We start from the raw sequence: 13,558 nt of genomic DNA, 5'->3' as shown, positions 1-13,558 counted from the left end.
GTGCACCTGATTTTGCAGGAGCCTGCTCCCCAGGCTGTCATCAGATGCTAGAGGCACCTGGGCAAGGGCAAGGGTATGGAGGGGCAGCAGACACAGCACGGCCATGGTGTACCGCACTATGAACCAGGCATGGCTCCACGGAAGCACTTCCTGCAAGCAGGGAAGTGGTACAAGGGGGAGGCTTCCCAGAGGAGTGGACAATAGAGCCGAGCCTTAGACACTGAGACAGGGTTCACTGCGGGCAGGGAAATGGGCAGCAGCAAGGAGGAGAGACTGAGGGGCAGTCCAAGGAGGAGGACCCCAGGGAGGGGACTGATCACAGGTCTCACATGCTCCGTGAGAAGATGACTTTACTCAGCAGGTGGCTGGGAGTCCCCAGGGTTTTGAAGGAAGAGATGTCATCAGGCTGTCATTTTAGACATACCAGCCATCCTGAGATGAACTAGGCAAGGCCTCTCGCCTCTGAGCTTCCAGAGCAGTAGAAGTGAGAAGATGGGTTGATAAATACCTTCCAGAGGTGACATCCAAGGTAATTTAAATAACCCATATCCCATGAAGAGTTTGATCTTTTCTCCCAAATTCCAGGTTGCTTTTACCAAAAGCACCAGGTGCAGTGGCTCACGCCTGTAACTCCAGCACTTTGGAAGGTCAAGATGGGCAGACCACCTGAGGTCAAGAGTGCGAAACCAGGCCAGGTGTGGTGGCTCACGCCTGTAATCCCAGCACTTTCGGAGGCCAAGGAGGGTGGATCACCTGAGGTCAGGAGATCGAGACCAGCCTGGCCAACATGGTGAAACCCTGTCTCTACTAAAAATACTAAAATTAGCCAGGTGTGGTGGCAGGAGCCTGTAATCTCAGCTACTTAGGAGGCAGAGGCAGGAGAATCGCTTGAACCCGGGAGGCAGAAGTTGCAGTAAGCCGAGATTACACCATTGCAGTCCAGCCTGGGCAACAAGAGTGAAACTCCGTCTCAAAAAAAAAAAAAAGGTGAGTTCAAAACCAGCCTGGCCAACATGGTGAAACGTCAACCCTACCAAAAATACAAAAGTTAACCAGGCATGGTGGCACACGTCTATAATCCAGCTACTCAGGAGGCTGAAGCATGAAAATCACTTGAACCCAGGAGGCGGAGGTTGCAGGGAGCCGAGATCAGCCACCGCACTCCAACCCGGGCGAGAAAGCAACATCCTATCTCGAAAAACAAAACAAAACAAAACAAAACAAAAAAGCTATTTTAAACTAAGGCTCCACGGCTGGGTGAGACAGATGAGAGCATTTGGGTGCCCGCTGTGCTCTGTGCGTTCCCATTTTCCCTGGCAAGGCTGTGAGCAGGAGCAGGCAGGACTGTGTGTCACTTCCCTGTGTAACCCCAACACCTGCGCAACCACTTCCACAGTAACTATTCAACCGTTCAGAGCAAGTCATAACAAACTTTTTTTTTTTTTTTTTTTTTTGAGATGGAGACTCGCTCTGTCGCCCAGGCTGGAGTACAGTGGTGCCATCTTGGCTCAATGCAAGGTCTGCCTCCTGGGTTCACGCCATTCTCCTGCCTCAGCCTCCCGAGTAGCTGGGACTACAGGCGCCCGCCACCACGCCTGGCTAATTTTTTTAATTTTTAGTAGAGACGGGGTTTCACCGTGTGAGCCCGGATGGTCTCGATCTCCTGACCTCGTGATCCGCCCGCCTCAGCCTCCCAAAGAGCTGGGATTACAGGCGTGAGCCACTGCGCCTGGCCGACAAATGTTTGCCAGCGCCCTCTAAGGAGGGACCCGGGAAGACAGCACAAAGGTCCTTCTCCTTTCCAGAGGGTGGGGGAGGGCAGAAGGGGGAGGGCAGAAGCAATGGCCAAGACCTGCCTGGACTCTGGGCCCTTTAACTCTTTTCCCTTCTAAAGTGGGAGTCACTTACACGTCTGATGCTGAGGCCCGGGACTACCCCTTGATCGCTGGTAGGGGTAGGGAGGATTTTGTAGTACCCAATTTGGGGAACATGGAATCAGCTTGGGCAGAGACTACGAGAGGGGACAGCAAGACAGGGGTCCCCTCTACAGCCTATCTGGGTCATGGTTCCTAATCCTGGCCGCTCAGACTCAGAGTGCAATTTTTTTATTTTTTTATTTTTATAGAGATGGGGGGTCTCACTATGTTGCCCAGGCTGGTCTCAAACTGCTGCGCTCAAGCAATCCTCCCACCTTGGCCTCCCAAAGTGCTGAGAGTACAGGTGTGAGCTACCACACCCGACCCCAGAATGCAAAATTTTAAGTAGCACATTCCTGAGCCCCACCCAGGTGGAGTGACTTCCCACCTCTGAGGAAGGGCCCAAGAAGATGGGTTCTTTGCAGCTTCCATGGGTGATTCCCAGGCAGCTGAGCCTGTATTTGGAAACCACAGATCTTGACCACCTCCTCTTTTCTGACTGGATACGTTAGAGCCTGGGCTGAGCCCCTTCCCCCTCATCCTGCCCTATCTCGGTAGCAAGTTCTCATTTCCAGGTCTAGCTACCAAGTGGGCAATGCAAGTGTCACTAGACACAGTGAATGTGAGTAACATGCTCAGCCATACACAGAATCTGCAAATCTAAGCCATAAAATTCAACCTTCCGGCCAGGTGTGGTGGTTCACACCTGTAATCCCAACACTCTGGGAGGCCGAGGTGGATGGATCACCTGAGGTCAGGAGTTCGAGACCAGCCTGGCCAACATGGTGAAACCCCGTCTCTACTAAAACTACGAAAAATCAGCTAGGTGTGGTGCCTGGTGCCTATAATCCCAGCTACTTGGGAGGCTGAGGAAGGAGAATGACTTGAACCCGGGAGGCAGAGGTTGCAGTGAGCTGAGATCCCACCACTTCACTCCAGCCTGGGTGATAGAGCGAAACTCCATCTCAAAAAAAAAAAAAAAAGGTTGGGCGCAGTGGCTCATGCCTGTAATCCCAGCACTTTGGGAGGCCGAAGTGGGCAGATCACGAGGTCAGGAGATCAAGACCATCCTGGCTAACACGGTAAAACTCCATCTCTACTAAAAATACAAAAAAAATTAGCCAGGTGTGGTGGCGGGCACCTGTAGTTCCAGCTACTCGGGAGGCTGAGGCAGGAGAATGGTGTGAACCTGGGAGGCGGAGCTTGCAGTGAGCCAAGATGGCGCCACTGCACTCCAGCGTGGGTGACAGAATGAAACTCCGTCTCAAAAAAAAAAAAAAAAAAAAAAAAAAAAAAAACAACCTTCCTTCCATTGCAATCCCAGCATCCCTGAGAGAGGGCACCCAGCCTCTGCTCAAATTGTCCAATGACAGGATGGGGAGGGTGCCATGAGTCCCCTTATTGGGCTGACTGAGTAGTGTGGAGCCAGCCAGAGCCACTTCCCTCAAACCTCTGCCAGCCCCCACCCCTAAAGACTTGACCTCCAGGGCAACAGGATTCCACTCCTGCAGCTGTTCCTCACGACATGATCACCAAGAAACTGCTTTATTGCCCCATAAAAGATTCCCAGCTGAAGTGTGCAGAATTAAAGTGCCATCCATATGTACACAATTTCCTTGTGCAACTTCCCTGGGAAGGTCAAGCCATCCTTACGTTCTTACCACATCCCTTGGGGGAAAAAGAATCTGCAAAGCACACGTCTGTAACACTGGCCAGCCTGGAGGCGTGCTACCTTTCTTTTGGGTGAATCATAAAAAAGATTTTCCATAACCACATCACTCTGAACAATAATCCTTTTTCTTCCTTAATGCTCCTTGGGCTTTGTGCAGAGAATTGCATACTTTATTGAGGGCTGAATGCACAAGGTAGATGGGTACAATCTTGTATTACGCACGTCTCACCCACAGGACCCCTGTCTCGGGTCACTGCAGAATCTACTTAATTATACCATGTATGGGTCACACCTTTGTCCATTCAAGTGGCTGACCCATCACTAACCTAGCCTTTCCTTAAGGCTGGATACTTAAGCAACTCTATATTCTCCAGTATTATTTGCAATGCTACAAAGAATCTCTGTACATATAGTGGGTTTATTGATTCATTTTGTACTTTGAAAATGTTTCTTTGGGACAAATTCCCAGGGGTGGTATTAATGGGCCAGAGAACAAAAAAGTTTGATGTCAGGATGCTTTACACAAAGGGCACTCCCGGCTGGGCACAGTGGCTCACACCTGTAATCCCAGCACTTTGGGAGGCCGAGGAGGGAAGATTACCTGAGGTCAGGAGTTTGAGACCAGCCTGGGCAAAATGGTGAAATCCCGCCTCTAATAAAAATACAAAAAAATTAGCCAGGCATAGTGGTGCATTCCTGTAATCTCAGCTACTCCAGAGGCTGAGGCAAGAGAATCGCTTGAACGCAGGAGGCGGAGGTTGCAGTGAGCCGAGATCACGCCACTGCACTCCAGCCTGGGCAACAAGAGTGAAAACCACGTCTCAAAGAAACAAAAAAAACCACCTCCAGCACATATGAGCACAGCTCTATCACACCTTCCCCAATTCCTTACATTGCCAGTTTTTTGTTTTATGCTTGGAATTTTTATTTTTATTTTTTATTTATTTTTTATATTTTATTTTATTCTTTTGAGACGGAGTTTCACTCTCGTTGCCCAGGCTGGAGAGCAGGGGCACAATCTTGGCTCACCGCAACCTCCGCCTCCCGGGTTCAAGTGATTCTCCTGCCTCAGCCTTCCTGAGTAGCTGGGATTACAGGCTGCGCCACCACGCCCGGCTAACTTTGTATGTTTAGTAGAGATGAGGCTTCACCATGTTGGTCAGGCTGATCCCGAACTCCTGACCTCAGGTGATCCGCCTGCCTCGGCCTCCCAAAGTGCTGGGATTACAGGCGTGAGCCACCGTGCCCGGCCTATTTTTTACTTTTTTTAAGAGATGAAGAGTGTCATTCTGTTACCCAGGCTAGAGGACAGTGGTGTGATCACCACACTCAGCTAATTTTTTTAACTTTCAGTAGAGATAACGTCTCACTATGTTGCTCAGGCTGGTCTCCTGGGCAACACAGTCAAATCCTGGGCTCAAGCGATCCTCCTGCCTTGACTTCCCAAAGTGCTGAGATTACAGGCATAAGCCACCAGTCTTATGCTTGGAATTTTTGAAATTACACATGAGGGCAAATTCTTTCCATGTTTGTTTACTCCCTTGTACTTCAAGGTATGGACTATCTTTTACCTATTTGTTGGGGTATCCAAGTTTGTTGTATAAATCTAGATGTATAGATTCTAGATACAACATCGTAACTTCCCAATTACTTGGTTTTTTAATTGTTACTATAAATACTCTTCTAAAAGTTCTAAGTTTTGTTTTGTTTTTGTTTTTTTTTTGAGATGGAGTTTCGCTCTTGTTGCCCAGTGTGGAGTGCAATGGTGTGATCTCAGCTCGCTGCAATCTCCACCTCCCGGGTTCAAGCAATTCTCCTGCCTCAGGCTCCCAAGTAGCTGGGACTACAGGCATGCACCACCATACCTGGCTAATTTTGTATTTTTAGTAGAGATGGGGTTTCTCCATGTGGGTCAGGCTGGTCTCGAACTCCCGACCTCAGGTGATCCGCCCACCTCGGCCTCCCAAACTGCTGGGATTACAGGCGTGAGCTACCGTGCCCAGCCAGGTTCTAAGTTTTTATACATTCAAATCTATTGTTTCTTTTGTGAGTTTATGTGAGCCACTGATTTTTCTGACAAACTGGTCCCACTTATTTGTTTTTTTAAGAAATGAGGTCTTACTGTGTTGCCCCAGGCTGGTCTTAAACTCCTGGCCTCAAGCAATGCCTCGGCCTCCCAAAGTGCTGGGATTACAAACATAAGCCACGTGCCCCGCGAGTCCCACTTTCCAAGCATTTAAAACTGTTCTCCGGAATCCAGGACTTGGCTTACGTTTCTTAGAAATTCCAATGATACAGAAGAAACTTAGAAACATGGCTAAGAAAATGTATAAAAACAGAGGGAACTGTTAAAAAGTGTTTCAATACAAAAATTAGGACCGGACGCGGTGGCTCATGCCCGTAATCCCAGTACTCTGGGAGGCCGAGGTGGGCGGATCACCTGAGGTCGGGGTTCGAGACCAGCCTGACCAACATGGAGAGACTCATCTCTACCAAAAATACAAAATTAGCTGGGCGTGGTGGCACATGCCTGTAATCCCAGCTACTTGGGAGGCTGAGGCAGGAGAATCACTTGAACCCAGGAGGCAGAGGTTGCAGTGAGCTGAGATCACGCCATTGCACTCCATCCTGGGCAACAAGAGTGAAACTCTGTCTCAAAGAAAAAAAAATTAGCCAGGTGTGGTGGCAGGCACCTGTAATCCCAGCTACTCGAGAGGTTGAGGCAGGAGAATCGCTTGAACCTGGGAGGCAGAGGTTGCAGTGAGCCGAGATCGCGCCACTGCACTCCAGCCTGGGCAACAAGAACAAGACTCCACCTCAAAAAAAAAAAAAAAAAAAAAAAGTGTTTCAATTTAACTTCAACCCAACTAGTTCTTGAGTCTGCGAAAAGACCCCACAGATGTCCCCAGAGATGCCTTGGCCAGGAACGCATTACCTGAGGTAGGTGGGGGGCTCTGTGCTGATGGACACAGCCTTGTACTTCTCATCATTGCCGTCCAGAATCTCTTCCACTTCCGAGGCTTTTAACAGGGTCACACTGGTGGCTAGAGTCGTGTATCCGTGATCTGTAACAGACAGACATCACTGGGTCACTCTGCTGGTGGCGGTGGCACACAGCAGCCAGCCAAGTGGATGCAGCACATCAAGGTCCTCGCATGCGGGAGGTGGGAAAAGCAAGGTGTCAAACTTACTACTGCTGAATGCTGGCCTCTTCCAAAAGGGCAATCTGGACTGAGAGCTTTACTTACAAGTCCTGCTGGGTAGAGCCTCCAATGGGACTGATTTGGACTAATCTGCCCCAGGAGCACTGGCTCAGGGGCAGAGGGAAGTGCTCAGGGCAGCACCAGTGACTACAATACAGCACGACCAGCGGGGACACTCGACTCCAGAGCATATTCTCTTGGTCCTCACTCAGGGGAAAAGAAAGCTCCCAGAGTAACACCCCAGTGGGAAGAGGTCTGACACCACCACAATCCACAACACGATGCAAGGTGGGGAGATGGAATGGAAGATGAAGAATACTTTTCTTTTAAAACAAGAGCCCAGAGAGTTGGACAGAGCTGCTTCACACCAAACACGAATTTCTATCCCCAAGCCGGTCCACACATGCTGCCTGGGAAGCAGGACAGATTCTAGGCAGCTCGACCCCTAGCTCTTCCGGGGAATCTCCGTCAAGAGCTACCTGTCTGTGGGCCCAGTCTGGCTTCTCCTGGAGAAATCAATCGCTTATGGGGAAGGTATCTCCCAAGACTTAGCCCAGGGACTTGCGGAGGGGGAAGCAAAGCTGGGGACTCACTGTGTTAGCGACTGGTGCTCTGCTAGGGGAGGAGGGAGAACAAAAAGTTAACTATTTTAAGCAAGTGAGTGGAAATGTCATAGCAGCAGATCAAAAAGAAGCTCCGGCTCCTGCATTAAAAGAACCACTACTTTCCCGCAGTGGACAAAACCACAGCAGCACCTACAGACACAAACAAACAGGGCAGACTACGAAGCATCGCGCACGTGCTCACAGACACACCCAGGCCCAGGGCAGCTCTCTACAAGGCGCCATTGCCACGTGGGAAGCAGTTTCGCCACCTGCCAAAGGACATGCTGTGTCCATACCCAAATGTCTCCATGGGAGTGTCTCCCGCAGAGCCCTCAGAGTGTCTGAAGAGCACCCTTTCACCCTGCACAGAGCTGCCATGACCCAAAGCCCACTAGTTTCACTAGTGTACCTAGCAAGCCCCAGGCACACGCAGGCCACCAGGAGCAGCGACATGCACATGGGCTCTAGCACACTGGCTGCCAGGATGAAGTGCTATGGGATGGATGTGCTCCGGGAAGCAAGCGGTGAAAGCCCCAGAGGAGAGTGGGAGCTGGGACCACCACCCGCCACTTAGGCTGCATGGAAGATGATTATGGCGACACACCCACGGTAGATGGCAGAGCATCGCAGCATTCCTAAAACGTTTTGAGACCAACATGTCTTCACAGCACCTGCTAGTGTCCTGGCCCCGGCCCGCTCACGTACCCAATGGCCCCACTGGAAATACCTGACGGTGGACCACCAATGGCTCCCTGGAGCCACTTCCTCGCCTGGAGGGCTCACAGGGCGGCCCACCCCTGGGATGCTCCCTGCCCGACTAAGGCCAAGGCTGCAGTGAAGACACTCTGGAGTGAAAACGTTTTATTTTTATGACATAAGCGAGTGGTTTTGAAACAGGTTTACAAACCCTCGTGAAGACGCACCCTTAGTGTTAGGTTTTGTTTTTTTACCATGTGACGATGCAACTATTTTCTTCCTCTCTTCCACAGTGGCTAGTCGCCTCCAGAGTGAGGGGTATCTCTTGTACAGAGAACCTCGGAACATACGGAGGTAGTTTCCCACCTATGAGTAAAGCAAGAAGGCTCATTATAAGGGTCGCAGCACCACAGGGAAGGGGAGGGTCCTGGCGCAGACTGCATCAAGCAACAGACAAACAGGCCTCGAGGTGGCCCCCAGGCGCCACGCTTTCGGCAGCATTAAAACACATTCCACTGATATGAAGGGTTCACCAGCAGTGCACATCTGGCCTGCATGTGTGCATCCTGACAACAGAACCAAGTTCCGAAAGGCCTGGGCAGATGCCTGAGTGGGAGGCCCCCAGAGCTTAGCAAGAAGTTCGTGGTGATTTTGATTTTGGACTAAGGATCTCTGGCACTTTCCAGAAATGCAAGGCCTCCTTGACCTTCTTTTATCTTAAGGACGAGACTTTGATATTTTTACAATGTAATAAACACCAAAAAGGTCTTTTAATTTTAGACAGATGCCAGATAATTTCCCCGATGGCCTGTGTTGCTTTGTTTAGTAACAAAACCCAAACCAGGGATACCAAAGGAATTTTCCAAAAGGTTTACAAGGCAATCACCAGACTGCTATATAAATCATCACTGACTCAAACAATGGCTTCAGTTTGCTTGTACCAAATACTGAAAGTCTGACTTCCTTAAGGAAAATAAATCTAGACCTAAAGTTTTTATGAGGGTACCCTATTGTCTCATTGACTTTTCAAGTATGATCACTTTGGAGTCACATTGCAGGGGATGGCCAACAGACTGGGTGCCAGGTGCTGGCTCCATCTGTAACCTGGGATCACTTCCCATTTTCTGGGTCTCTTTACTCATCTGCCAAATGCTCAGCAACTCTGAACTTCACCCATATGAAGGACCACTTCTATTATGTTTCCCATTTTATCTGCCCAACATAGTATATATTTTGAATTTTTAAATTTATTTTTAATTTTTATTATTATTTTTGAGACAGGGTCTCGCTGTGTCACCCAGGCTCGATTGCAGTGGTGTGATCATAGCTCACTGCAGCCTCAAACTCCTAGGCTCAAGCGATCCTCCTGCCTCAGCCTCCTGAGTAGCTGGGACTATAGTTGCATGCCACTACAACTGGCTAATTTTTGTATTTTTTGTAGAGACGGAGTTTCACCATGTTGCCCAGGCTGGTCTCAAACTCCTGGGCTCAAGCGATCTGCCCATCTTGGCCTCCCAAAGTGCTGGGATTACGGGTGTGAGCCACATACCTGGCCTAATTAAAAAAAATAAAAATCTGTAGAGACAAGGGTCTCACTATGTTGCCCAGGCTGGTCTTAAACTCCTGAGTTCAAGTGATTCTCCTGCCTGGGCCTCCCAAAGTGCCGGGATTATAGGTATGAGACCCAGGCATAGTATTAAATAAAATGTTTCTCCATTTTTAGCAGTGACTGTAATCAACAACCAGGGCTACTGAACACTGACAGAAGAGCAGCCACAGTAAGTCACTCGCTTTCCACATAGAGGGCACAGACCCCTCTATGTTATTTGGCTTATGTGTCAGTATCATCCAGTATCATGGTAAATGTAGAGTTTCCATTAGGTTTTTTAAAAGAAATTGACAATACTCCCCCCTATGACTACCTTGCAGGCCCTGCAGGGCTCTGAGTCTCCTAGATGCCCCACAAAGCCCCTTCAGAACTTAGGAAACTGGACTTGCCTTCCTGGCTTTTCTCTGAACCAGCCTTCACCCTCTTGGGACCCAGGTTTCCTGAATATAAAATGAAGGTGCTGAACTTGGGGATCTGTTAGGGTCCTCAAAGCTCCATGACTCCGGCTTGGTAAATACAGCTGTCAATGGCAGAACTGTGACACACACTCATAGTAAATGCAGATGCCTTCCCAAGACAGCTCCACAGATGGCGCATGCAGGCACTGGGTATGTTGCTATGGCTGGCCCACCTCTCTGAATACAGTGCCTGTTTTCCACAGGGCAGTGGGCTGAGACCGTCCATCCACTACTGTCACTGGAGCTACTGAATTTCAATAGAGCTCTGACCTTGAACCCTTCCCTAAACTCCGAAGGTCTGATAATTAAGTCAGGCCCAAAAGAACAAACTGCCTCTCCATCTGAGTCTCTTACAGCCTGGGTCTCAGGAAGATTATTCTTACTGGGAGGCCCAGGAGTGAAGGGGCTGAAAGACAAGACTGTAATTAGCTTTCTAGAAACTAAAATGTGTTTTGGGGAAGATCTTGGAGACCATCTAGTCTAAGCATCACACTATACACATGAGAAACACGACAGCAAGGCAGAGCAGGGCTGGAACCAGGCCTCCCAAGGTTCTTCCCACTTGGCCACGCACAGCTTCTCAATTTGCTCCAACTAATAAATGAAAGCTTTCTTTTGAAGTGTCACCCACTCAGAGCCAAACTGATTACTTTCACACCCATTATATCAGGTAAACAACTCGCCTAGTATCACAGGCTGAAATTCGACACCCTTTGCATTCTGCAGTTAGGCAGGCGCCTACTGGCCAATGAGGACCATTCTCAACTGTGGCAGATGGACAGGCACTGGCTCCACCTCCCTAGCACTGGCATCTTTGAAGAGCTGTAATTTAAGTGACAACGTGAAAATTTTATTGAATCCTGTATTTTTTGTTTTATAAAAATTGGTGGAGGCCAGGCACAGTGGCTCATGCCTATAATCCCGGCACTTTGGGAGGCCGAGGCAGGCAGATCACTTGAGCTCACAAGTTTAAGACCAGCCTGGACAATATGGTAAAACCCCATCTTTACTAAAAATATAAAAATTAGCCGGGTGTGGTGGTGTGTGCCTGTAGTCCCAGCTACTTGGGAGACCGAGGTGGGAGGACGGCTTGAGCCTGGGGGGCAGAGGTTGCAGTGAGCCGAGATTGCACCACTACACTCCAGCCTGGGTGACAGAGTCAAACCCCATCCAGAAGAAAAAAAAATGGTGGAAAATGCTAACACTAAAATTCTGATGCTATTGACTTTAGTCTCATCCATGGGACTCAGTGTGACCATCTCGAGGCTTCATTCATTCATGCTATGCTCAATTGTGAAGGAAAAAACCTACAAGTTTAAAAAGTATGAATGCGCTGAGTGTGAGTGCAGTAGCTCACACCTGTCATTCCAGTACTTTGAGAGGCTGAGGTGCAAGGATCACTTGAGCCCAGGAGTTCAAGACCAGCCTAGGCAACATGGCAAAACCCTGTCTCTACAAAAAATACAAAAATTAGTCGGGCATGGTGGTGCACACCTGTAGTCCCAGCTACTTGGGAGGCTGAGGCAGGAGGATCGCTTGAGCCCAGGAGGTCAAGGCTGCAGTGAGCCGAGATCACATCACTGCACAAAGTGAGACCTTTTTTCAAAAATAAAAATAAAACAAAGTATGAATAAAATGCTGGAATATGATACTAAAAACTGCTATAAGGAGAAGAAACTCTTGGCATTTCATGACAGCTTTAATTCTCCAGGATTGGCACTTACTTCCTTACATGAGATTCTACTGCTTGACATTTGTACATCTGAACTGTATATCCATAATTTTTTAAAAAAGGTAACATATACTAGCTGGGGACTGCCTTTGGAGCAAAAAAGGCTAGCTTGAGACAATCTGTAAAAACCTAATATACGGCTGGGCATGGTGGCTCATGCCTGTAATCCTAGCACTTTGGGAGACCCAGGCGGGCAGACTGCTTGAGCCCAGGAGTTGGAGACCCGCCTGGGCAACATAGCGGGTCTCTATAAAAAACAAAAAACAAGAACCTAATAGACTTGGAACAAACACCCATTCAAAGGCCAGTAGGGTTTTCCTGAAGTCAGTCATCCAGTTGATGCAACAAAATGCAGCCACTCTAGTTAAGGGTTAAACATCCTTAGGCTCTTTCCCCTGTAATAATTCAGAAGCAGTTCACAGATATGGAAAGTGTCAATTGCTTCAGAATTGCTTAAAGATCTAGCTTAGGCATGGGGCCCTTATTCACCCAAAAGCAAACATCTTCCTCCAATCTGTTTCTTCACTGGTAAACAAAGGTCAAAAGACCTCCACTGCCCACCTAAGAGGCAACAAACACAATGAGGATGAGCCCTCACTAAGTCCAGGGTTTCCAGCCTGCCATTTCAGGTTCCCACAAGTAGCAATATGGGGACGGGTGCACGTGAAATTTACGACAGCTAAAAAGGGTCAAAGGCAGCAGTGCGGTCCCCCAAGCGTCGCAGGGGCTAACTAAATATCCCGTTTCTTTGCGTCTGGCTGGAAACCAACCCAGCGCGGAACCACTGGGGCTCCTCACGGCGCCAAAATCCTGGCAGCACTTAAGACGGCGGACCTCGGCGAATGAGTAAGGAAATCCCAGGTCGATGAGGGGGCGGGGGCAACACCCGACACGCCCACTAGGCCACGCCCCACAGCCCCGAGCGCGCGCGCGCGCCCGCCCGCCCGCCCCGATGAATGGAGACGCGCGCTCTCGGCGCATGGGCCCGCCCCGGGGCTCCCGCGGGGCCGAGCCCGGGGAGGGCGAGGACGCGCCGCGGGCTACCTCGGAGCCGATCATGTAGAACTCGCCGTCGTCCTCCAGCTGGAACTTCACGGGCTTCTGCCCGAAGGTCTTGCTCAGCGCCATCATCATCATTGCGGCGGCAGAGGCGGGCGGCCGGAGCCGGGCTGCGAGGGATCAGGAGGGCTGGGGCGGGGCCGGGGCGTGCTGCGCCGAGGGAAACCGAAGCCGGAAGGCGAAACGCGGACCGGGCCCGGTACTGGCGCCTCAGCCGGGCTCCTCAGCCGCCGCCGCCGCAGACGACGACCAGGCCGCCCTCAGTGCGCAGGCGCTGGCGTTGACGCTGACGCGCGCGCCGCCGCTCAAACAAAAGGCCGGGCGCGCCTCCGCGGACCCCTTAAAGGAGCCACGACTAATTTCTCTTTCTCCCAGGCTGCCTCCTAAGTCGTGGTGTAGAGGACTTCTCACGGACAAAAATAGCCACTGAGGTCCTGACTCAAGCAGTGGCTTTCCCAGTCTTACAGCCAGGACTGGAACTGAGCCCAGGGGAAAAGAAACGAAGTGAGGCCTGAAGGAGGAGGACCTAGTATCTGGAAGCCTGAGTGGTCTGGGCATGCTTTGGGACCCCAAGCTGGTGCCCTAGCTTCCCCACCCCTAAAACGCAG

The 13,558-nt window shown here is 50.2% G+C and overlaps 1 protein-coding gene across 2 annotated transcripts in view; it reads right to left on the bottom strand.

Moving 5' to 3' along the window:
• The window catches only part of SMARCB1 (SWI/SNF related, matrix associated, actin dependent regulator of chromatin, subfamily b, member 1), a 45,555-nt gene extending 32,345 nt beyond the window's left edge, over positions 1–13,210 (bottom strand). The window contains exons 1-3 of one of the 2 annotated variants that reach the window (XM_032139462.2): positions 12,936–13,210; positions 8,320–8,458; positions 6,524–6,653 (exon numbers count right to left, since the gene is read on the bottom strand). In XM_032139462.2, coding sequence (XP_031995353.1) covers positions 6,524–6,653; positions 8,320–8,458; positions 12,936–13,028 — 362 coding nt within the window. In that variant the 5' untranslated portion in view covers positions 13,029–13,210. The remainder of the gene's footprint in view (positions 1–6,523; positions 6,654–8,319; positions 8,459–12,935) is intronic. The other variant, XM_032139463.2, reaches the window with a different exon arrangement.
• Positions 13,211–13,558: the final 348 nt, after the last annotated feature.

Source organism: Hylobates moloch, unplaced genomic scaffold (assembly GCF_009828535.3).
Source record: "Hylobates moloch isolate HMO894 unplaced genomic scaffold, HMol_V3 SCAFFOLD_19, whole genome shotgun sequence".
Classification (NCBI taxonomy): domain Eukaryota; kingdom Metazoa; phylum Chordata; class Mammalia; order Primates; family Hylobatidae; genus Hylobates; species Hylobates moloch.
Note: the sequence above shows the minus strand (reverse complement) of the source record. Positions and strands in the feature narration are given on the sequence as shown.